This window comes from Dendrobates tinctorius, unplaced genomic scaffold, assembly GCF_039654945.1.
Source record: "Dendrobates tinctorius isolate UK_male_01 unplaced genomic scaffold, ASM3965494v1 ptg000059l, whole genome shotgun sequence".
NCBI lineage: Eukaryota > Metazoa > Chordata > Amphibia > Anura > Dendrobatidae > Dendrobates > Dendrobates tinctorius.
In genome coordinates this window covers 4,849,346-4,874,985 of record NW_027361727.1, presented here as the reverse complement: position 1 = coordinate 4,874,985, position 25,640 = coordinate 4,849,346, and the positions used below count along the sequence as shown (strand labels likewise).

The window sequence follows — 25,640 nt, the reverse complement described above, 5'->3', positions numbered from 1 at the left end:
TTATATAATTTATACACACACGTTTGACATCTGTGTACTCATACTAATCTGAAGAATCCTGTTGCCAGGTCAGTTTTTACCATATAGTGAAGAGGATAAATTGTAGAATTGCACTTTTTTTGCACAGTCACTGCATTTGGAATGGTTTGTTTTCCAGTACAGTAAGTATATGGGTAAAATCAATGGTATCATTCAAAAGTACATCTCGTCCCTCTAAAAACAGGCCCTCATTGATGAAAAATAAAGTTAAGGCTCTTGCAAGGGGAGGGAAAAAAAAAAATGGAAAAAGTCCTGGGGTGAAGGGGTTAATGCAAAACAAGAAGCTGATTTGCAAGTCTGGAAAAGCCCAAAATGTCACTCTTTGGACAGGGTGCAATCTGCAGCTATTGTTACATTGCAAATAACCCTGTGCATATTTCCAGCGGAAGGTGATTGGATGTTAAGGTGGGTTTGTTTTTACTAAAATGGATGCACACTGCTGCCATAACTTTCTCACCAGGGGGCAGCTCTTCTAAACAAGAGTCTCCAAGGGGGGGGGGGCGCGGGGCTGCAGTTTCTCAGGGTTTGGTCCTTCAAGACATTGGCACAATATATATATATATATATATACATACATACACACATATACACACATATACAGACTGGTAAATGTCTGGGGTAAGGCTGGTTTCACATTTGCGTTTGGAGGTGCAGTGGATGCACGCCGTGAAGCTCCGCCTATGGGCGCATGCCACTGCATGTGACCTGTGTACCCCATCTTTAGCATTGGGTACGCAGGTATGCTTTTGCGATCGCACCAAAATGCAACACGTTGCGTTTGGCGCAGGTCACCTGGCACCATCAAAAGGATGCATGCGGCGGCAAAAGCATACCTGCGCATGACCTGCATACCCAATGCTAAAGATAAGGTACACAGGTCGCATGCGCCAATAGGCAGAGCTTCACGGCAAGCGTCCACTGCGCCTCCAAATGCGAAACTAGCCTAAGTGATGCGCAAAACAATCGGCAATTGCATTGTGCCACTGGTTGGTAAATACCTGTTTTACTTAGTGTGCATCATTTACACAAGCAGACAGAGTGATAGTTACAAGGGACGATGCACTTACGACAACTATGATCCTTTGTGCTGCACAAAAGAACCACACATTATAAACAAGTGTTTTGCTAATTCATAGGGTGATCAGGGTTCTGTTTACCAGAAGATTATGAAACAAGCTCTTAAGAATCCTGGTTCCAAGATTCTTCCAGTGTGAATGCAACCTGACGTGCCTTAAGCCCCAGTTACACACAGCGAGATCGCTAGCGAGTCACAAGTTTCGTGATGCACCAGTGATCTCACCTGCTAGGTATCGCTGATTGTGCTCGAATGGCCTGGACATTTTTTTGATCGTTGGTCTCCTGCTGGCCAGCACGCATCGCTGCGTGTAGAAACCTGATGTGTACGTTAAGATACCAGCGCGCTGGTAACCAAGGAAAACGTCGGGTTTCTAAGCGCGGTGCTTAGAAGCCCGATGTTTACCTTGGTTACCAGCTCCCTGCACCAGCATCTTAACGTACACTGCGGGTAACTAAGCAATGTGCATCGCTTGTTACCTGCGTGTCTCTGTCCTGATCGTAGCTGAGATCTGTCTGTTTGGCAGCTCACCAGTGATCCTGACAAGTTCATATCGTTGTCGGGGCCCTTACAGGCTTTTCCCAGCAATCTAATGTAATCACTGATTAATTTACAGGCAAACAATGCATCTATTATGGGATTAAAATGAGCTTTACACGTAAGGATGACAGAGGTCTTCTCTGGCCTTAGATGACTATTCCACAGCATCTCAGACAACATAAAATAATGACATTTTATTTAAATGCAAAACATACAATCATTTATTGTAAAACAATTCTATTGGTAAACCTGGCCTAGCAAAGATTGTGGTGTAAGGCATCATTTGCTTCAAGCCGCACTGACAGACATCCCAGCTGCTCCGGACACTGCAGTTTCATGATATTCTGTTATCGAGGGGAGGATTTTCTCTGTGAAGCTCTCCAGCGCTGGAAGAGAGACGACCCCGCTTGTGCTCAGAGATTATATTTAAAGGGGATTCATAAGCTCGCTATATATCCAACTATTTTTCTATATAGATGCACTTTTTTTAAGTTAGTGCTAATATACTATAATAACTTTACAAACACCATCTGAAACCATCCATAAAGTGCCACTACAAAAGACTGGGTGTACTTAATGGAGAGGGGACCCTGTGATATCTCCCAACTTCTACTGCGTAGCAGATAAGGGATCCTTACAGTGTGAGGGGAAGAAGTGAAGAGACAGCCAACAGCACAAGACAGCGGGAACCTCTGCTCGTTCCTTTGGTCTTTAAAAGAAAAAAAAAAAAAAAAAAGTCCACACTGCACAACCAAAACAGTTAATTGGTGTAGTACACATCCCACATGTGGAATTGATGCCATATTGCCGTTTTGCCCTCCTTTTTCGTTTACACTGAATTGTAGAGGAAAAAGAAAGAGAACTGATCACCAGTGACTGGTGGGATTCACCTCCTGAAACGGCCAATTACACATTGCCTCTGGCTGTCAGACTTTACAGGTGCAGTGAAAAGGTGCAATGAAGCCTGTATTATAAGGTGGAGTTCTGCCCATCTGGTTCTGTGTCATTGTTGCCTGGGGTGGGGTGATTAGGTAAGATATCGAGCTCATCTACTTGAGGCGTTGGATGCATAACTACCAGTTGGTCCTGTGGGATGTCTGCGGCGGCTGCAGCCAGGTTTGTGATGGATTTGCTTTTTACACACTGGAAGTCCACATGTCTGCTTTTCCCCTCTTCCTTCTCCCAGGACATCCTGATGAAGGGCCGCTGCACGTAGTTGTAGATCACCTCTGGTCGCCCACCTGGCCTCTTCTTGACTTTTTCTTTATATGTTGGGTAACCTAGAAGTGAGAAACTAGGTAAGATGTTGCTGGTGTCTCATCGATGACCGCAAGCTATGGAGGCACAAATTGACTTGGCCTTTCTTAGAACTGATCAGTGAGGCATAAACTAAATACATGTTATAATGACTATAGAAATGTATACATTTATCTTCACAATTTAACAATATACATTTTGTCTCATCTGTTGGAGAGCCTGTCAGGGTTTTGCTATGTAAACTAGAGACAGGGCCATATTAGTGCTGCAATACTGATTATGATACCTGCGGTGAAGAAATACGTTTTGTAGAGCTTGTGTAATGTGGTTCAAGTCTTTCTGTAATCACGTCTTCATGCATTAGGACTATGGGCAGTCTCTTCTTTTGTTGCTCTAGCCCCTCCATGAATAACAGGTCACTGATCAGTCAGTAACCTGCTTCCTATATTCCATATCACCCCTGTGAAGTACTGTGTCTCCAAAAAACATTAGGTCTCCCACCAAATGGAGGCAGCGCATGTGCTGTTGCATCTGAAAGTTTGAGAAATAGTATAATCGGCGCATGCTCCGCCCAGAGGACCAGCACGATGTTTACGATCTCCTGTCCTGCGCTGGCCCACTAGTCAAGATGAGTGCATGAGCAGATTGAGAATTAGTACAGACTTTTAGCTGCAGCACCGCATACACCGTTGCTGCCATTTTGTGGGAGACACTTTTTTTATACAAAGTACTGTGCAGGCACAATATTTAAAATATTTGGCAAGTAAGTGACGGACTAGTGACACATCATTCAAACTGGAGACAGACTGAGGGGCCAGAGCACCAAGAAAAGAGACTGCCCATAGTCCCGACTCGATGCATGAAGACTAGTGATGAGCAAGTATACTCGCTCATCACTAATGAAAACATGATTACAGTAAAACTAAAAAACACACCGCACAAGAACCACAAAACTGATTTCTTCACCGCAGGTATAATTTTAATCAATATTACAGCACTAAGATGGCCCTGTCTCTAGTTTACATCGCAAAAGACTGCTGACAGGTTCTCTTTAAAAAAAAAAAAGGATTGAATGCTCTCTCTGATCATGTCTCAATATAGCCAATGTGCAGCTTTGGAAGGACTTGTTGCTTTAGGTAATTTCTCTGTTAATATAGTTTTGTTCCATCTTTCAGGAGAGCACTGCTCCTTTGCCTCATTTGCCAGAGGCGGTACTTCTCCTGAAGACTTGAAGACTGACAGTTCGGACTAGCAGCATGCTCCAAACTGAGCGCTCTCCCATGCCGCTAGCAAATGCAGATTTGCGTATAGTTCACAAGCGATGCATGCTCTTTGCCTTGGTAACCGGCCACTCAGACTGCAAGGTGGCTAATAACATAGGCAGAGAGCAATACACAATAGGATTAAAAACCCTTCCACTCTTGAGCCCATAGAATTTCATAAGTGAAATATAAGAAAACTCATTTAACAGCCCACATTATAAATACAGATGGGGGGGGGTGCTCACCTTCAATACCTAGCCGGATCTTTTTAAGGCCTCTCTCCTTCAGTACGGACTTCGCTACATCTCTGTTTTCAATATATTTAAAGAACCTGTACAACTTTGTGCTGTAAATAACTGAAGAAAAAAAAAATAAAATCATAAAAACCCATTTCTTTATTCTGCTTTACCGGAGAACTCTCCTTATAAAATGCATTGGGAAATATAACAATGTCGTACATCAAAGACTGTCTTCCGGGAAACTGCTACTTTCTTTACCTCATAAAAAAAAAAAAAAAAAATTTCCATTGCTTAGATATTTCCAAAACTTATTTCATCTTGAGAGATGTTGTGATTACACCAAGCACTTATGAGCTCTGCTTTACAGTGGGTATGGAAAGGATTCAGACCCCTGTACGTTTTTCACTCTTTGCTTCATTGAAGCAATTTGGTAAATTCAAAAAAATTCATTTATTTCTCATTAACCCCTTCAAAACCCTGCCCTTTTTCATTTCTGTTTTTGCTCCCCTCCTTCCCAGAGCCATAACTTTTTTATTTTTCAGTCAATACGGCCATGTGAGGGCTTGTTTTTTGCAGGACGAGTTGTACTTTTGAATGACACCACTGGTTTTACCATGTCATGTACTAGAAAACAGGGGGGAAAAAAAATCCAAATCTCAGTAATAGAATTGTACAGATCAATGGCTGGGGTCCTCGATCAGTGCCTGCAACAACTTCAAGACAGGCAAAAACTTTCAACATTTCATGCACGTTTACTCCAGAATGCTAACAAAAAGTCCTTGATAACGGACCTAAACCTGCTAAACGTCAAAAATAAGACCATATCTTACTTTGCGAATATTCTTCTCCCATCTGTGGCGGGTACTCTTCATCCCAGTCCACTACATCGTCATCAGTTAGCACCACTATATGACATTCACGCTCCCCACTCTGAGCGCTGGCAACCATCAAGGGCAGGATCATCTCCTCCAAGTAAAACTCAAACTGTCTCCGGGCTCCATCGTTGGACAGTTCATGCATTAGCGCACCTGAAATATGCACGTGACGGTAAGAAATTAATGCATCTGAAACATCTGCTCTTCCAAGAAATAGGCAGTAAGTAACAAGAAGGCACAGGAAGTTACACTGCAATAAAAAAAAAGGTTCAAGACACAGAAAGGGAATACCAAAGGAGAAAGAAGACACATGGATGGTGACTGCATCATTTAGCTGTGCTGCCACACAAGAGAAAAGTGTGAAATGGAAAGAGCTGGACAGACGCAGAGAAGTTTCTACCAGATACTTACTGAGGTCTCTGCATTTGATAGTGCTATATTCAAATGAGATACATAGATAGTCACACGCTTCTCTTAGCTCAGGGATAGATATTCCATCTGGACAGCGAATTATCCCGGTCTTGTAGTAATCCTTATAAAATAATTTAAAAAAAAAAATCAATTAACAAAAAAAATCTCAAAAAAACTCTTCACACGTGCACCGAGAGGCTCACAGCAATTTTTTTTTTTTAAATGGCAAAAAAATGATGCACCACCAAAAATACCATAGTCCAATTAAAGTCAAGTCCTGATCTGTAATGTGATCTGTCCCAGCAGTCATGGCTCGGTTATAAGCAGAAGCTGGATGCCGGCATTAGCACAACCCATAACTGGAAGGGGAAATCTTCGTCTGGCTTCTATATATGGGCACTGGTCCCCATTTCTCCCATGTAAAGCACTTTACTGCCTTGTCTCAGCAATTACCGTTCCTTTCCTTTTACATATTTTTTAGAAAGCTCCATAACAGATTGCATAGAATCGTAGTGTTGGAAGGGACCTCCTGGGTCATCTGGTCCAACCCCCTGCTCAAAGCAGGATTTGCTAAATCATCCCAGACAGATGTCTGTCCAGCCTCTCTATGAAGACTTCTATTGAAGGAGAACTCACCACCTCTAGTGGCAGCTTGTTCCACTCATTGATCACTCTAACTAAAGGGAACCTATCACCAGTTGTTTGGCCTATCAACTAAAAATATCATTTACTAGAATGTGAGCTACACATTCCCCAACTACTTGTGAAACCCCCTGACTCCCCCCCCCCCATAAAAACCTTTTCTATTGCTCCCGCATGGTATGGTAATATCCTCGGTCCGGTTTGATGGGCGTTGGTTCTGGTCCCTCTCTCCACCCCAAATCGGCGTGCTGTACGCATTCCGTTCTGTGAATGGGTTGTTCGTGTACAGGTCCCGCGCATTAGTGCGCATGCGCCGGTGAACTATGTTCCAGCACACAGCAAAATACTTCCAGGACATAGTACCTCCCGTGCGTGCGCACTAATAAAGAATCAGAAGCACTTTACTGGACACCTTTGGAAATCTGTGGACCCGACACAAATATAGGCAAATGTGCAATATGCTCTACATCTACGATTTTTATATGGGATTAATTGATAGGCAGTTATATGGGACTTTGGATTAAGGCACTGGCACCTTTCTCCATTACTATACATAGTGTCATGGAAAAAGCCTTTATTTATATCTTAAATTAATTTCTACAGTGGGTACCATTGAATTATATTGCTTGGTCTACATTTGGGTCTATTTGCAGTGTCTACATTATTTTTTGTGCTTTGGTAGCATTTCCCTATCTTTTGAGGCATCTTGTACATGACTTAAATTGGTTCATTTTAATATGTATTAATAAAAAATTACTTTTTAAACTAACTCAATTACTCTTATGGTTCTTGTGGTGTGTATTGGACGACAGCTTCATGTTCGTATTCACACTAATTGATTTTTGTGTCTTGATTTGAATCAATTTATTTTTTGGACTTTTCTAATGCTGATATCGCCAATTAACTGGTAGGTGACAATTTTGGTGTGGAAAGAAAAAAAAAATTAAAACTAAAGTGAAAGAGTGTGCAAGATCCCCACAGTATTCAGTTTAATGGCCAGCACCAACTGTTTACACTGATCCTATAGAGAATCCCATATTATCTGAACTTTGGAAAGTTTAAAACAAGGGCCCCCTCCCCAATGTGAGCACAATGCAGCTATGGAGAGGACCAGAATACAGACCACTTAATAATGCGGGGATGAAGCTGCCGCAGCCTGGTATTGATCATCTGCTAGAGCACATCTACACTGCAGCTGAGACAGCGGCATCACAGGAGATGATGAATCGACGTCTCAGTCTGGAATGTAAAGTCTTAAGTGCTGAGATGATATAAACAGCTGCTCCGCCACAGCGTAGTAATCCACTCTCCAAAAATCTCATATGGTTTTAAGTGCACCGCAACATACTTCAGCAAGTAGAAGTACATGGTGCAGCCCAATAATAAACCCCAAAATAGACTCTCGTGATGTGAGAGATGGGAATAGCTGCAGGGTTTGTTATGAAGAATGAGGATTGCAGCTGTACGTCTCGGTGTAATCCACCTCTGCCCCAAGATGCAACTCTCGGGAACGGTTAGCAGGAGAGGCCGTGTCACATCAGAGCTACCACTGAGGTCCTCGTATGGACCATCTAAATAGTTGAACATTGCTATAGGATCTTTCCATTTTCTAATAGGGAAGGAACAACGTGTTGGACAGCTCTGCGCTTCCATTACACGGCAGACCAATGGGTCGTGTGTCATCTGCCTGCTCCAATCTGTTGCCAGAACTAAAACTTTCATACATCTTATATAATGGCTCTTCCCTCACCATCTTGTTCTTCAGTTTATTCCATTCATCTCCATCACCAGCACTCCCCACCTAGGCTACACATAAATAATGACAGAGGTTGCAGATAAACCCTGGCCCCTCTATCAGCCACATGAGGTCACTCACCCCTACTCTGCACCACTCAGGCACTTCCAGGAGGTAACTCACCCCTACTCTGCACCCCTCTATCAGGCACTTCCAGGATGTCACTCACCCCTACTCTGCATCCCTCTCTCAGGCATTTCCATGAGGTCACTCACCCCTACTCTACGACCCTCTCTAACCACAAAGTAATGGAAGCCCTAATAAACCCATCCGGTCACCCTCTTTACCCCACAAGTCAAAAAGCATTAAAAGGGAAGCTGCCGCCACTCTGGCAGATCCGATTTATTAAATACTTGTACCTTCCCAATGTAATAGCAATTCATCAGCATCTTTTTTTATACCTCTGCATTGTGCAGCCACTCTGTTAATCCTCCTGGAAATGCATGATTAAATGACAAGGTGGTGAATCCTCTTCTCAGCTGTGTGTACCTGCATTGTCAGTGTCAGAGCTAATTAAAGGGAACCTGTCAGCAGGATTGTGCACAGTGACCTACGGACAGTGTCAGGTCGGCACCGTTATACTGATTACAATGATACCTGGTGATGAAATCCGTCTTGTGGTTGTTGTTTAATCTTTATTTTCAGCTGATGATATGTTCGTGCTCCTGGGCGGCCTGCGGGGGGGGGGGGGGGGGGGGGTTCATGTGGTGATCTGCTTAGATATTCATACTGACGACTTCCGACAGGTCACTGATCTCTGACCTACCCCCTATTTTTACATAATGAATATTATATATTTAAAGAGGGGGAAAAAAAAAAAAAAAACCTGAAAAGTCTGAAAATGGCACCAGCCGTGCTGCTGCAGTAGCCGCTATTGGCAATCCCATAGATGCTACTGTGCATGCGCCAGTGGCGCCATCTTGCTAAAGAAAAAGTAAAAAAAAAAAGAAGAAAAAATTGTCTCCTCCAAGATAATGCGCAGCAGCATCTATCGGATCGCCAATAGCTGCAACTGCACAAGCACGGCTGTGGCTGTTTTGAGACTGATTTTTTTTATGAATTTAAGTATACCATCAAATAAAAAGATTAAATACACATAAATGCGATCATGCTGCAGCATAGCAGCGCCTGCCTGCAGGTGGTTATTTTTTTTTTCCAATAGTCACTTTGTAAAATGGGGGCATGTCAGGGAGGGATCAGTGACCTGTCCAAACTGATGAATACACAATTAGAGCCCCACATGAAGACCCCCCATAGGCCACCCAGGAGCACGAGAATATCATTAACTCAAAACTGAGAATAAAGATTAAACAACCACAAGACAGATTTCATCAACTAAGGTATCATTGTAATCACTATAACGGCGCTGACGTCACCTGACACTGTCTGTAGGTTACTGTTCACAATCCTGCTGACAGGTTCCCTTTAAGCAGTGTCACCATCAGGGTACAATGGTTCAACCAGGAAAATGTCAATATCCTATACAGTTGTCTCTACACATTTCCAGGAGGAATATTAGAGAAACAATGCAAATAACCCCCAGAAATGTTGTCATCTTATGGGAAATACATGATTCAAGGTCCTCTCTAAAGAGAATAATTCATTGGTACCACAGCTTCTGGAATCTAAGAACATTTTTCATAACGAGCAGAAATGAGCACAGAAAGTTACAAGAGGAAATAAGACAGAAGAAATATGCAGAGAAAAAGGAAGATACTAGGCCACCAAAGAGAGCATAAAACATGAAGTAAAACTGCAGGACAGAGTGACAGACACATAGAAAAACCTCAGAGCAAAGACATGAGAACATCAGGTAAGAGAAAAGCAACAAATATGTCAGCAGGCAGCACGATTTCTCACCAAAATGGCCCGAAACACAGTGGAGCTGATTCCCTCTGCCACGTCAAACTCTCCCTTGTCATTAGGACGCGTGAAATTATGTTCTCTGCCAGATCCAAACATCCTGCACAATGAGATTGGCACGAGTGAGAAAGAGGAGACGAGTCAAGGGCCTGTCACACTAAGCGATATCGCTAGCAATATCGCTATAACGTCACTGGTTTTTGTGACTTTATAGCGATATCGCTATGTCTGATACTTACCTCCGACCGGCTCCCCCGCTGGTTATCGCTGATCGCGCGCGAACGTCCTGGACCGATTCGCGTGGAAGCGGGCGGGAGGACGTCAGGATCGCCTCGTCTGACCGGTAAGTAGCGACCCCCGACCGCTGCTATGTCACTGGGGAGATCTGCCTGTGTGGCAGCTCACTAGCGACCACTTAGCGATGTACCAGCGATCCTGACCGCGTCATATTGCTGGTCGGGATCGCTGGTACATCGCTAAGTGTGACAGTACCTTCACAGAAGCAACTCTACAGGTGGCAGATTTTTTTTTTTTTTTTTTTATATATATATACACAGCTCCTGCGCAGAGCCATGTGTAGCCTGACCCTGCGGTCATGTGACCATTTCATCCTTCTCTCACTACAAGTAGGATGGCAAGAAGAAAAGGTTCGAAGGGAGTAAGGGTACTGTCACATTTAGCGATGCACCAGCGATCCCGATACGACCCGGTCAGGATCGCTGGTGCATCGCTAAGTGGTCGTTAGTGAGCTGCCAAACAGGCAGATCTCACCAGCGATGCAGCAGCGGTCGGCGGTCGTTACTTACCTGTCAGACGCGGCGATGAAGATGTCCTCCCGCCCGCGTGTCGCTCGTCGGCGCCAGCAGGAAGCGGCCGAGTAACGGCCCAGGACGTTCTCGCACGATCAGCGATAACCAGCGGGGGAGCCGGTCAGAAGTATCACACATAGCGATATCGCTAGCAATATCGCTGCTGCGTCACAAAATCGGTGACGCTTAAGCGATATCGCTTAGTGTGACGGGGCCTTAAGGATCCTTTTACAGGGCTGATGAATTACCCTAAATAAATGCTGATATAAGAAGTCGATCATCGCTTGCCTCTTCCATTCACAATGACGGTGAGGGGCTTCCTATGAATGATCGGCCCTTCGTTATTTTATATCTGCACCACTTCTCGGTTTACACCATGGACGAGCTGCCAACTAATGAGAATCGTTCTATATGCATAAAAGATGTGATCAACAAGAGTTTTCTCATTTGTCGTTTGATTACTGGACAATGATGGGAAAGTTTGTCTGGTGATCATTGCCCTATGCAAAAAGACCCTTGAAGCGCAGTCAGACGGCCGTATAAATCAGACTGAGATCGGACCTCAATGCACAGACAGGCCAGCGCCTCTCGCTGCACAGGTGTATTTCTAGGCAGCTGTCACACTCGGCTCAAGAAAACCCGCCGGCCAGTCTGTGCATTCTGGTCCGGTTTATATGACCGTCTGACTGCACCCTTCAATATGCTGTACAGTCTTATGATATTGGTGACCTATCCTATGGATGGGTCATTAATATCAGATCGGTGAGGATTCATCACACCCACAAATCAGACGCAAGATGAAAATATAAAACTGAATAGGAGCAGAGCTGCAGTTTTCAGAGCGGAACTTGGCCGCTTCAGGTCCATTTGCAATTTACATCCTGCTGAAAAACAGCCGATTGGTGGGAGTGCTGGACCTTCAATCCAACACTGATGACCTATTCTATTGATGGGTCATTAATATCAGAATGTTGGACAACCCCTTTAACATATGCATACAGAAGGTTTATTTGGAACCATAGAGGGGTGCAGGTCTTAAAAGGTGAGCAGTGTACACTAATGGGGGCCCAGACCATTTGCAAAGTTTTGAAAAATACATTTGTTCTAGATACTTTGATTGCAAAAGAGGACAAACCTGAGAAAAAGGGAATCTGTCATCAGGTTTTTTTATACTCTGAGAGCAACATAATTTAGGGGCAGAAACCCCGTTTCCAGCAAGGTGTCACTTACTGGGCTGCTTGCAGATCTCTGAATGATGAGCTCTGTATAACCTCAATCACACTACTAATTGGCAGCTCTCTGTGTACCCTACGTATTGACAGAAAGTTGACAATCAGTGATGGGGCAGGACGAGACACCTAGTCCTGTAGTGATAAAATTACTGTTTTATCAGGAGATCAAAACGACAGCAAGCAGCACAAAAAAATGACACTTTGCAGGAATCCGTGTCTCTGCCCCTACATCATGCTACTCTCAGATTAGGTGGCAAAAAACCTTGTGACATTCCCTTAAAATAGCAATTCAATATTTAGCAGTCAGAATAATTCCTATATGCTGCAGGCCCAATCAAAATAAATATGCCCTCAAACTATGGGCTTCCAGCCTGTGAGGAGTGAATTAGAGAAAGACTACAGACGGTCAAATCGGACAAAAAGTCATCTGTGCTTTAGACAGTAAAGTCGGCCACACACACAACATACATCTGCCATTCAGCAGAAAGCCATCTCTCCCTTCTGCCCCATTAACATGAGTCTGGCCAATCATTCAGGTGCTATTAACAGGGAGAGGGGGAGAAGGCCTGGCAGCGGCCATCTTCACTGAAAGCAAAGAGATCAAGCTTTGAAATTCCAAAAAGCCCAATTCTTCTCCCTGCCCCGGCATCTATTAAGTCAAGGCTCCCCCACCCCCATACATGGCAGGTGGTTGGCCAGTCTCATCAAAATTTCATCTAATGTGAACGGGGGACCTAAACTAAAGCTTTACACTAAGGAACTGCTAATAGGGTAATGGCATTACAAATGGGCTCAAGACTACGCTTTTGCTCAATATTCCAAGAACACAGAATGAAGCGAGATGACAGAATGCCATCCTCACAGCGACTGGACCATGAAACGCAAAATACCAACCTGCCCAACATTGTGTTCGGCTGCGCTGTGAAAATGGCTGGGTCTACAACAAATCTGGTGTTGTCCACTATCAAGGTGACCCTCTCGGAGGAGCGGATGTTCCGCGCTCCTTCCTTTACATTCTCGTACACATACACCATCTCTCCCGCCGTCTTACAGTTCCCTTCTGAACTCGACTGGCTACTGTTCCGGCTACTGAGCCCAACGCTACTACTGGAACCGTTGGGGGAGATTTTCTGAGGGCGGGGGCTGCTCGGCCTGGATGAACAGTATTCCTTCTCGCGATCTATAAAAGAAAATCAAGTCTTTCTTTAAAGCATGTGGACGGCAGGCGAGACATTTTTCAGGTATAGACTTACAGAGAGCCACAATTGTGTGTACATAGCGAGCAATTGAGTTTCCAAGCACTTAAGACTTCCAGCAAGTAGCCCTGCCACTTACAGTAACGCAGTGACAGATCATACGTAGCGTTATCCATTAAGGTGCCCACAATTAATTTATCCAAAGACATTACATATTTGGGAAGTAAATTCATGGACGTTAGTGCTGTTACTTGGAAAAATAAAATGTAACAAATTCTGCTTAGTAAGAAGCTTACTTCTGCACATGGGAAACTATCAGAAAATGACCTCCCTTTATTTAAAGAATAAATTCTAAATATATATACATACACACACACAGTATATAATGTATTTTCACTTTCGTGTGTGTACACACATACAGGTGCTTCTCACAATATTAGAATATCAAAAAGTTAATTTCAGTTCTTCAATATAAAAAGTGACACTCAGTTATTACACACATAGTGATCTATTTCATGTGTTTATTTCTGTTGATGATTATGGCTTACAGCCAATGAAAACCCAAAAGTCATTATCTCAGTAAATTAGAATAATTATCAAAAACACCTGTAAAGGCTTCCTAAGTGTTTAAAAAGGTCCCTTAGTCTGTTTCAGTAGCTCCACAATCATGGGGAAGACTACTGACCTAGCAGATATCCAGAAGGCAGTCATTGACACTCCACAAGGAGGGTAAGCCACAAAAGGTCATTGCTAAAGAAGCTGGTTGTTCAGAATGCTGTATCCAAGTATAATAATGGAAAGTTGAGTGGAAGGAAAAAGTGTGGTGGAAAAAAGGAGATTTTTGTGTACTCACTGCAAAATCTCTCTCTTAGCCTCTAATTGGGGGACACAGAACCATGGGTGTTATGCTGCTGTCCACTAGGATGCGACACTATGCATAATATGAAAAAGATTAACTATGGCTCCTCCTCTGCAGTATACACCCCTGGACGGCGTCAGCCTTCTCCAGTTTTGTGCAAAAGCATTAGGAGGAACATAACAGAAACAACATAACCATGCCTGTAAGAAGGTCACTATGTACGAGCTCAAAGAACAATATGAGAACTCAACCGTAACAACGGCCCGTTAAGGGCAACAGGGTGGGAGCTGTGTCCCCCAATTAGAGGCCAAGAGAAAGATTTTATGGCGAGTACACAAAAATATCCTTTACTCTGTCGCCTCATTGGGGGACACAGAACCATGGGACGTCCCAAAGCAGTCCCTGGGTGTGAAGCAATGGATGAATATTATGCTAGCAGGTCCCTAAACTTCGGGCACTGCCGCCTGCAGAACCAGTCTACCCAGGCTCGCATCCGCTGAGGACTGGGTATGAACACTGTAGTGTTTCGTAAACGTGTGTAGGCTAGTCCAGAGTGGCCGCCTTACACACTTGTTGTGCCGAAGCCTGGTGCCGAATGGCCCAGGAGGCCCCTACTGCCCGCGTAGAGTGTGCCGTGATACCGGCCGGAAGAGGAGAATTGTTAAGGCGGTAAGCCTCTTGTATGGTGGACTTGATCCACCTGGCAAGGGTAGCTTTGGAAGCCGGCAGACCCTTGTGAACGCCTTCCGGAAGAAGGAAAAGGGAATCAGACTTCCAGAAGGGTGCAGTCCTAGACACGTATATATGCAATGCCCTGACGAGGTCAAGCGTATGCAGAGCCTTCTCCACTCTATGAACCGGAACCGGGCAAAGGGATGGCAGTGAAATTTCCTCATTGAGGTGGAAGTTGGACACAACCTTCAGAAGGAAGCATGGTACTGTACGGAGAACCACCTTGTCCAGGCGAAAGGCTAGGAAGGGCCGTCTGCAGGAGAGTGCTGACAATTCAGACACCCTGCGTAGCGAGGTGATTGCCACCAGAAAAGCCACCTTCTGTGACAGAATGCGGAGTGGGACTACCTTAAGTGGTTCGAAAGGTGGTGTGTGCAATGCTGTCAGGACCAGGTTGAGGTCCCACGTTTCCAGTGAACGTCTGTAGGAGGGAACTAATCGGGAAACTTCCTGGAGAAAAGTCCTTACTTGCGGCTTGTTAGCAATACGCCTTTGGAAAAGCACTGAAAGCGCTGACACCTGGCTCTTAAGCGAGCCTAGGGATAGCCTGGCGTCCAGGCCCGATTGAAGAAAACCAAGTACCTTTGGGAGGGAATAAGGGAGTGGGACCTGTCCGCGAGAGTCGCACCAGGTAAAGAAAACTCTCCAGGTACGGTAATAGATCTTGGCGGAGGCTGGCTTCCTTGCCCTGATCATGGTCGTAATGACATCCGGTGAGAGCCCTGCCTGGGTTACAACCCAGGTCTCAAGGGCCACGCCGTCAAATTGAGAGCCCCTGAGTTTTGATGGTAGAACGGACCTTGTGACAGAAGGTTGTGACGGTCGGGGAGACGCCAGGGGGCGTCTGCTGTAAGTTGTACGATGTCGGCGTACCATGTACGTCTGGGCCAGTCCGGCGCGATCAGGATGGTTGGAACTCCCTCTTGTTTGATCTTCCTCACGACTCTGGAGATCAGGAGGAGGGGTTGAAAAATGTACAGAAGCTGGAACTGGGTCCAGTCCTGAACCAGGGCATCCGCTCCGAGCGACCGCGGGTCGCAGGTCCTGGCCATGAAATTGGAGACCTTGGCATTGAGATGGGATGCCATTAGGTCCACGTCCGGGGTCCCCCAGCGATGGCAGATCTGGTGAAAAATTTCGGGATGGAGAGACCACTCCCCCGAGTAGATTCCTTGTCTGCTGAGGAAGTCGGCTTCCCAGTTGTCCACACCCGGAATGTGGACCGCAAAGAGTACCCACCTCGTGTCTTCCGCCCAGTGGAGGATATGTGCCACTTCTCTCATTGCCTGGGTACTGCGGGTCCCGCCTTGGTGATTCACATATGCCACCGCCGTGGCATTGTCCATTGTCCGACTGTATCCTGACATGAGAGGCTGCCAGCAAGTGATGAAAGGCCCTCAATGCTAGGAAGATGGCCTGAATTTCCAGGATGTTGATGGCCAAAGTCGCTTCCACTGGTGACTACTTGCCTTGTGCCCTGTGATATAGGTGCACTGCACCCCAACCTGTCAGGCTTGCATCGGTGGTCAGGACCTTCCATTGACCTGAGAGAAAGGATTTTCCTCTTGCAAGCGAAGTTGGCTTGAGCCACCAGTGTAGGGACCTCCTGGTTGACGATGTAAGCCGGAACTCCCTGTCGAGGGAGAAAGAATTCCTGTCCCAGGACTTGAGGATGGCTAGTTGAAGAGGCCTGAGGTGAAACTGGGCAAATGGCACCGCCTCCATTGCTGCTGCCATCCTGCCGAGGACTCTCATGGCAAACCGGAGTTCGGGGGGAGGGAATCTGCGGAGGAGTATGCGAACTCCCAGACTGAGAGCCAGTGCCTTGTCCCTGGGAAGGAGCACCAGCCCTCTGGAGGTGTCAAATAGCATCCCCAGGAAGGTCAGGGACTGACTCTGGGTAGTCGATGACTTTTGCAAGCTGACTAACCAGCCCAGGCGACTTAAGAGTGTCGATTGTGATTGAGACGCTGACCTCGCAGTCCTTGAAGGTGGAAGCCTTGATGAGAAGGTCGTCCAGGTATGGAACGACTACAATGCCTCTGGAGTGTAGAACGTCCATGGTGGCTGCCATGATCTTGGTAAACGTTCTGGGAGCCATGGAGAGTCCGAACGGGAGAGCCACGAACTGGTAGTGGTCATGGTTTTTTTTATCATAAAGGTTTTTATTGAGTTTTCAGAAAAAATACAAACTTCTCATACAAAAACATCAAGAACAGGAGCAATGAGTAGCAAGAGGTGGAATAACCTCGAGCCATTATTAGAATATCAATCTGGGACATTAAATACCCCTTCCAACAACAACTTGAACATAGAAGCGGGGAGAGGGGGGGGGGGGGGGAGAAGGGGAAGCAGCTCTACATGCATGGCATTCTTAGGCACAATCAATTTATTTATGGTGTAGGTGTCTGTATCTGGGGGAGGGCCGTTGCATAAAGGGAAGTGGCCCACGGATGCCATTGTTTAAGTCACACCGTTCTCTTCTCTAGATTGGGGGTCAAGTTGGTTTCGTATAGCCAGTGTAGGTTGGTCCTCTCAATTAGTTCTGTTTTTGTAGGGGGGCTCACCGACCTCCACTTGTATGCCACACAGTACCTGCCGGCTATGAGAATGTGAGAAATGATATTTTTTTTTTAAAAGATCCGGGATCCCATCTAGGCCAATGTGTAGCACCGCTAAGGTTGGGTTTGGGGAAAGACGGAGACTAGTAATCTCATGGATTAGATTGAACACCTCCTGCCAGAAGTTAGATAACTTAGGGCAAAACCACCACATATGACACAAGGTGCCCCTGTGGTTGCATCCCCTCCAGCACAAAGGTGACATATGTGGGGAAAAAGAAGCCAGTTTAGTAGGGGAGTTGTACCACCGCAGATGAACCTTTTTTAATTGCTCTATGTGATTGAGACATGAAGAGAATTTGTGGATCCATTTTGAGGCCGCGAACCATTCTTGCGACGGAAGCTGAGAGGCTAGATCTTTTTCCCATTTGAGCATATACGGCAATTGTTTGTCCGGTTCCGGGAAGTTTAGCAGGTTATGGATGTATGAAAGGCCTTTGATTTTGCTATTTTGAAAGAATTTTTTAATTGCGGCGTGGTCGGCTGTTGTGGGAACCGGTAGGTGAGGAGCGGACTGAAGGAAGTGACGTATTTGAAAAAACTGGAATAAACTGTGTCGGGGGAGGTTAAATTTAACACACATTTCTGAGTACGGGAGTAGGACGCCTTCTCTATAGAGATCTGCTAGTGTAATTGGACCTCCACGTGTCCAGGCGGCAAGATTCAAATTCGGAATGAAGGCTTCCAGCGATCTAGTGGGAAGGCTGGGACCTAGAGCCTGTGACACTGGCTTGCTCCATAAGGACCAAGCTTTCTTTAGAGCTGCTGTGGTGGGTAGAAGATCGCCGGGGGGGCGAAGGGGTTAGGAGCAGGGAGTCTATGAATTGTTTAGGGGAGTGGGCCTGTGCCCAGGTGTACTCAATCTGTAACCATCTCATGTCTGAATCATTCTTCCACCAATCTCGAGCCGGTTCCAGGATAGCAGCTCTGTGATATGTTAGAATATTAGGAATACCCATTCCTCCACCACTGAACGGGGCATGCATACATCTCAGGGCTATTCTAGGTTTTTTCCCAGCCCATATAAATTTACTCATTAGCGAATGAATTTTGGTGAGATACCGTTGCGGAATTGTTAGGGGCAGGCACCGAAGTAAGTAGATAATTTTTGGGAGACAGATCATTTTAAAAGTCTGCATTCTCGCCACCCAAGAGAGCGGGAGAAGAGAAAGGCGAGTAAGTTCTTTATCCAATGAGGTGTGCAGGGTCAGCAGATTTTTCCGGATCACGGAGTGTAGCGGGGCCAGTATAATACCCAGGTAGGGGATTCCCTCGTCTTCCCATTTGAAAGGGTTAAGATGAGAAAGAGTGGCTCTGGTAGAGGCTGGCAAGAAGAGCGGAAAAATTAAGGACTTGGTAATATTAAGCTTGTAATACGAGACTTGAGCGAAGGAGGACAGGATCTCCATTACGTGTTGTAGGGACACCTCTACATTAGTGCAAGATAAAATCACGTCATCTGCATATAGACTGACCACATGATTTATACTCCCCACTCGAATCCCCGAGATCCGAGGGCATTCACGGATAGTCTGCGGCAGAGGCTCTATAGCAAGGGCATAGATGATAGGGGAGAGCGGACACCCCTGGCGTGTCCCATTGGTTAATTCAAAACTCCGAGATATAAATCCGGATGCCAGAACTTTGGCGTTAGGGTTAGAGTACAGCGCCATTATGGCATTAAGTATGGGGCCTTTGAAACCAAACTTGGCCAGAACAGATTTCAGATATCCCCAGTGCACCCTGTCGAACGCCTTCTCTGCGTCCAGGGACAGGAATACACTGGGGATTTTCCTCCCCTCAGCCACCGCAATCAGATCCAGCATACGTCTCGTCCCATCTTTCGCCTGCCTCCCCGCCACAAACCCCACTTGATCCGGGGAAATCAGTGATGGAAGAACTTTATGTATTCTAGCTGAGATTATTTTGGCGTACAATTTTAAGTCGCAGTTTAGGAGGGATATTGGCCTGAAGTTTCCTGGTGAAATAGGGGGTTTTCCTGGTTTTGGCAGGGTAGTTACAATGGCCTCTAGATTATTTGGTGAAATATCTGCTGTGGCTCGCCAAGAGGAGAAAAGTCTCAGGAGGAAAGGAGACAGAGTTTCAGTGAATTGCCTATAATAGGAGTTAGTGAGGCCGTCTGGGCCTGGAGCTGAATTTCTTTTGGCTGTGGTCACCGCCTGGCGAACCTCTTCCAGAGAAAAAGGGGAATTTAGTTGCTCCAGTTGTACTGCAGATAACCGAGGAAGATTAATATTGTTTAAGAAGGAATTAATTGCCGTTTGGGTAGGCTTTGGGGCAGTGGGGTCATTTTTAAGGTTGTAGAGAGACTGGTAAAAGTCAGCGAATGCGTTGGCTATTTCCGTTGGGTTGCGTATTGTGGCATTAGAACCCGTCACGAGGTATTCAATTTTATTTTGCATTTCTCGTTTTTTAACCCTCCTGGCTAGTAAGGCACCCGCCCTGTCACCCATCACATAGTACCGCTGTTTGAGGGATCTTAAGTTTTTCTCATAGTCTGCCATCAACACCTGGCGAAGCTGTGTTCTTAGTTTCCTGAGTTCGTCAGATGTCGACAAGTTTGGAGCAGATTTATTGTGGGCTTCCAAAAGTAATATGTGGGACAGTAGAGCTTTGTAAGTTGCCTGACGCCTCCTTTTCTCCCTAGTGGCAATTTTGATGAATGACCCCCTAATATAGGCCTTGTGTGCAGTCCAAAGCGTTTCCTCTGTCACCTCCTTGTTATCATTAAAGTTAAAAAACTCTGCGAGGTCGGCCTGCAACTCCGCAGAGATTTGTCTACAGGCTAGGAGGGAGTCATTCATGCGCCACCGGGCAAAAACAGGCGCGCGGTTTTGCTCCTTAACTGTCAAGTATATGGGGGCGTGGTCCGACCAAGCTATAAGTCCAATTTTTGAATCTGAGCAATCCATAATAAGTGAGCTATCAACCAGAAAGTAGTCCAATCTGCTGTAAGAGGTGAACCGAGGCGAGAAGAATGTGTAGTCCCTCTCATTTGCATGTTGGTATCTCCATATATCATGGAGATGCCTTTCTGAAATTATTGTGCTCATCTCCTTCCTCTTTACAGCAGTATTGGAGCAATCCAGAGTGCTGGACATTACCATGTTAAAATCCCCGCAGATTATTTGCTTACCCTCTTTAACGGATGAAAGCTTGGAAAGAAACCTCCGCAAAAAGCTGATCTGACCAGAGTTGGGGGCGTAAACGGTTGCAATAGTATACTTAGATCCATTTATGGAACAATTAATAATGGCGTATCTACCGTCAGGGTCTAAATGTTGTGAATGTAGTGTGAACGCAACAGTATTTTTTACACAAATGAATACTCCAGCCTTTTTTTTTTTCCACAAGCCAGCAGTATGAAAGGAAATTTAGCATTATTTAACCTGTGCGAGTCCCCTTGGAGGAGATGAGACTCCTGACCACATATTACATCACATTTGGATTTAACCACTTCCCGCCAAAACATGGATCTCTTGGCTGGCGAGTTCAGACCCCTAACATTTATAGACATACAGTTCAGTACCATTGTACATGGAAAAAAAAGTCTCTTGCCTAGAGCTGCAGGGGGAAAAGGAAGGTTAGGCAGGAAAGAGATAACACTAACAATATTGACATCACTAACATTACTGATGTAGGGAGCATCAGTCCACAAAGAAAAAAGCCCAAAAAAGGGGCCTGCGGTATGGTGGAAATTTACCGCCATGGGGGTTCAGGGTCCTGGTTGAACAGAACCAGCGGACCTTAAAAGTAGCAACTAAGTCTCAGCCGCGACTCAAACATATCACATAACTCACACGACGGACCAATCTTCATTCACTTTATCCTGTTGGGATGATCCTGTAGCTCTTGGAGATCTGGCCGGGAGATTTGCCAAGTTCCATGAGGATAGGAGCTTTGCCAACTGCTGTGGGGAATGGCAGGCGTGGGTATTTCCTGCTCGGAAAAGCAGGATCTTTACAGGGAAACCCCATCTATAGGATATAGCTTCATCCCTGAGAACTTTGGTATAAGGAGCAAATTCCCTCCTTTTTGCCAGGGTTCCTGCAGACAGATCTGGAAAAATGGACAGGTGCCGGAATTGCTCAGACAGAGGGGGTCTCTTTCTCAGGGCTTGCAGCAGGGCTTCTTTGGTCTTGTAAAAGTGCAGGCGAGCTAAAGTGTCCCGAGGGACATCAGCACTGAGGGATTTAGGCTTAGGGACTCTGTGTATTCTGTCCACCAGGAAATCAGTTGCAGTCAGGTCTGGGAGCAGCTCCTGCAGCAAGGAGCCCAGAAAACTCTGCAGCCCCTTGTCTGGTATGGCCTCTGGAATTCCTCTGATTCTTATATTATTTCGGCGGGACCTGGCCTCTAAATCCAAGACCTTGGTATGGAGCTTTTGCACTTGTTCCTCCAGTGCTGCATTGGCATCAATGAGGCTATTGTGTGACTTTGTCAGCTCCCCATTTTAGATTCAATATGTGCTGTACGGCTGCCTATGGCAGTGATATCTCCCCTCAGTTCAGCCACCATATCCTTCCAATCCTGCTGCAGTGATGAGCGGAGGGCACTGAGCAGTTTCTGCATTGTACCTTTGGTAAGCGGTATATCTGCAGCGTCTGTGTCCAAGTCTGGGCCTGCTGTGGATCCCCTCCTGGATGAGCGTGAGGAAGCTGTGGAGGAGGATGCTGCCGCCATTTTCCCTCGCCCCGTGCTGGAGAAGAAGTCTGTAACTTTCGCCGGGGACGGCTTCTTCTGGGATTTTCCCCTTGGCATGCTACGATCCTGGATACCTCCGCAGCACTCCCCCCCCCCGTGTGCAGAGAGATTGGTGCCGCTGGCGAGCCGCAATGAGCCGATTAGGAGTCAAAGTGGCTGGAGCTCAGCAGCTAAGTGACCGGTGCCATTAGCAAGCAGGCCATGCCCCCCGTAGTGGTCATGGTTGATCTCGAACCTGAGAAATCTTTGATGGGCGGGAGCAATTGGTATGCGTCTTGTATTTCTATGGAGGCGAGATATTCTCCCTGCTCCATGGACGCAATGATGGACCGAAGGGACTCCATGCGAAAATGATGAACCCGTACATATTTGTTGAGTTGTTTTAGGTCTAGTATGGGCTGGACGCTGCCTCCTTGGGGACTACGAATAGACTGGAGTAGAACCCTTGGAAGCGTTCAGTCGTGGGAACCGGTACTACGACTCCTGATTGAAGGAGAGGAGACCGCTTGGTGGAAGGCACGAGCCTTGTCTGGCGGTTTTGGTGGAACAGAGGAAGAACCGGTTCGGTGGACTGGAAATGAACTCTATCTTGTATCCGAAAGACACTATTTCCCTGACCCACCTGTTTTCTGTAATAGGCAGCCAGACTTGCTGAAAGAGTAGAAGTCGTCCGCCTACTGGTGGGGTGTCTTCCGAAGTTCGTGAGTCATGATGAGGCGAAATTCTGAGGTTTTCCTCCTTTGGGCTTCGCCTGGCCTGCTTTCGACTGCCGGTCCTGTCCGGCCTCTGCGCCACCCGTGGGTTGTCTCTGCGTGGAGAGCGGTTACGATTTTGTGCTGGGCGCGAGACGGACCAGGCCGAAGAATTCCGAAAGGATCGGAATCGAGTTTGGTCACGCCGTTTAAACGTGCGTATAGGTTTTAGTTGAGGAAGAGAGGTACTCTTACCCCCAGTGGCGTTGGATATCATTGTGTTCAACTTTTCACCGAAAAGCCATCCACTGAGGTACGGGAGATGCGTAAGGGACTTCTTTGAGGCCGCATCCGCTTTCCATTCCCGCAGGCAGAGGATACGCCGAATTGTGATGGCGTTCGCTGCTATCCCCGCTACACCTCTTGCGGAGTCCAGGGCTGCATGAAGCATGTAATCTGCTACCACTGCTATTTGAACCACTTGGTCCGACAGCTCAGGATTTGAAGCTTGGAGGCCAGCTTGCAATTTTTTGGCCCAAGCCAGAATGACCTTGGCCACCCAAACTGAAGCGAACGCAGGGGCCAGGGAGGCCCCTGCCGCTTCGAAAACTGAACGAGCCATGCGTTCTACCTGCCGGTCTGCTCCGTCCCTGAGGATTGAGATATCTGGCAGAGAGAGGAGGGTCTGTGCTGCTAGCCTAGAGACTGGGGGGTCCACTTCGGGTGGATCTGTCCACTGCTAGGTGTCCTTTTGTGGGAAGGGGTACCTAGCTTCCAAATATTTGTGATTGGTGAATTTCTTCTCAGGCTGCGAAAACTGCTTAGTAAGGATCGCCTGAAATTCCAGGTGGTTAGAGAAGACCTGAAGTGGTTTCAGAACACCTTCAAAGCAAATCTTGTGTTCTGGGGCTTCCGGGGTTGGATCGGAAATGTCCAGCACCCGATGGATGGAAGAGATTATGTCCTCAACCAGCGCTGTATTGCTAGGGGGACAAGGGACCAGAGACCTCTCCATTTCGTTGTCTGAGTCAGAGTCACAGATGCCTTCCGAATCCTGCGTATCGCTGAGGCGTTCCCTGGTGGATGAGCTGGGGCGGAGGTCTCCTGTAGTCGGGGGGTCGCTGTGGAGATCTGCGTTGTCTGTCTCTGGTAGGGGACGTTCTAGGTGACCTGGAACTACGGTGTCTCTCCCTAGAGGGGGATGACCGTGTGCTATGGGATGACGCAGAGGAACGCGATGTGTGGGTCCGCTTACATCTGTGAGAGCCAGAAACGGCCTGTCCCTGAGTGGAGCTGTCCCTTTGCTGGGTAACACTCATAGCCGAGACATGACCCTGCAGAGCCTGGAGTAATGTGGAGGTTAGGTTATCTATGGACTGCGTCAGACTGCGACATCTGGGTAGCCCATTCCGGCGTGGTAGCATCCGCTTAAGCATTGGTAGGAGCCTCTTGGGGTTCTGACCCAGTATTCTGGATACAGTCCCGACAGTGGGGGTACGTGCTGCCACTGGGGAGAGTGGTTTTGCAGGCTGTGAAGAATGCATAAAAGCAGTCCTGCCTGGTTCTCTTGTACCTTGAGCCTGGCATAGTGCACAGAGCGCGGAAGGGCAGGCTATGGGAGAGCCTTACAGGGGTGGATATGCAGGGGAAACCTATAGGAGAGCCTTATAGGGAATCCGGATTCACAGCCGAGCAAAAAAAAACCCGAGCTGTGATTTTACCCCACCAGTGTGCCCCTAGGTCCAGCGCCGAAGATCCACAGTCCTGTGCCCCCCGGAGACTGGCTGGCGTGGTGCTGCTGATGCCTGCGTCAGAAATGGCCGCCGAGAGGATGAGGAGGGAGAAGGGGGCGGAGAGCTAAGAGCGCACAGAGATGTGTAAAAACGCGCCCTTTCTGCCTCGATCCGCCCCTTCTATGACACTGTAGAGTGTCATATTTGTCATCCGGGGGGCGGAAAGGAGGCGGCGACCTCAGCTAGGCCGAAGCCGCGGCCTAAATTAGATATCGATGCCCAGGAAGGGCTCCAGGCCGGCACGGTAGTCCGGGAGGGGGGGGGGGGGGGGGGGGGGGGGGGGGGTCGGATCTTAACCGGACCCCCCCCCAGGATTGAAAGGCAGGCTAGCGGTGGGGCCACAATCAGAAGCGGGGCCCTGTGATGGGCCCCCCTGAGGCAATATGTAGCTGGTGCTGCCGCAGAGACAGGGGCGCAGTGATCCCTGTCTCTGTATATGCCTGCCCGCACTCCCCCCCAGCCCCGACAGGAGTCCGCAGCTGGACTGGGGTCCCTGGATACAGTGAGCTGCAGATTACCAAGGTACAGACCCTACCTGAGGCGCTCAACCTAATACCCCCAGAGGGAGTGTTAGGAATCTGGTTTCTATGATGACTATATCCAGATTCTCACATTTGTCTCTAGAGGCCATGTCCTTTTTTCCAGCTTCTGAGCATGCCCACGGGTCGAGCTCCCATTGGAGTTCAGGAGTCAGGTGCTCAGGTCCTGCTCCTGATTCCATTGGCTTAGGTCAGGGCTCTGGAGATTTCCGGCAGGTCCCGTACACTATAAAAAGTGCACATGGCCGTTATGCCATGCGCTAGTATTTTTATACTGTTGCTGTGTGTATGGTGACGGATGCTTGGACTGGTGACTGACTCATTAAGAAATCCCTTCCCTCTGATAATACGCATGTGTGTGTGAGTGGAATTCAGTCAGCACCTGCGCTAGCGCGCACAAGCTCCATCTTCCAGCAGCTTAGCGTCCTGCATCGCGCTTGCGAT

At 47.0% G+C, this 25,640-nt stretch overlaps 1 protein-coding gene across 9 annotated transcripts in view; it reads right to left on the bottom strand.

The window, feature by feature from the left end:
• Positions 1 to 1,833: 1,833 nt before the first annotated feature.
• BTBD10 (BTB domain containing 10) overlaps positions 1,834 to 25,640 on the bottom strand; it is a 53,087-nt gene continuing 29,280 nt past the window's right edge. For 8 of the 9 annotated variants that reach the window (XM_073578341.1, XM_073578336.1, XM_073578335.1 and 5 more), the window contains 6 exons: positions 12,934 to 13,219; positions 9,996 to 10,098; positions 5,699 to 5,819; positions 5,243 to 5,440; positions 4,419 to 4,529; positions 1,834 to 2,934 (listed from right to left, as the gene is read on the bottom strand). In XM_073578341.1, coding sequence (XP_073434442.1) covers positions 2,624 to 2,934; positions 4,419 to 4,529; positions 5,243 to 5,440; positions 5,699 to 5,819; positions 9,996 to 10,098; positions 12,934 to 13,219 — 1,130 coding nt within the window. In that variant the 3' untranslated portion in view covers positions 1,834 to 2,623. The remainder of the gene's footprint in view (positions 2,935 to 4,418; positions 4,530 to 5,242; positions 5,441 to 5,698; positions 5,820 to 9,995; positions 10,099 to 12,933; positions 13,220 to 25,640) is intronic. The other variant, XM_073578337.1, reaches the window with a different exon arrangement.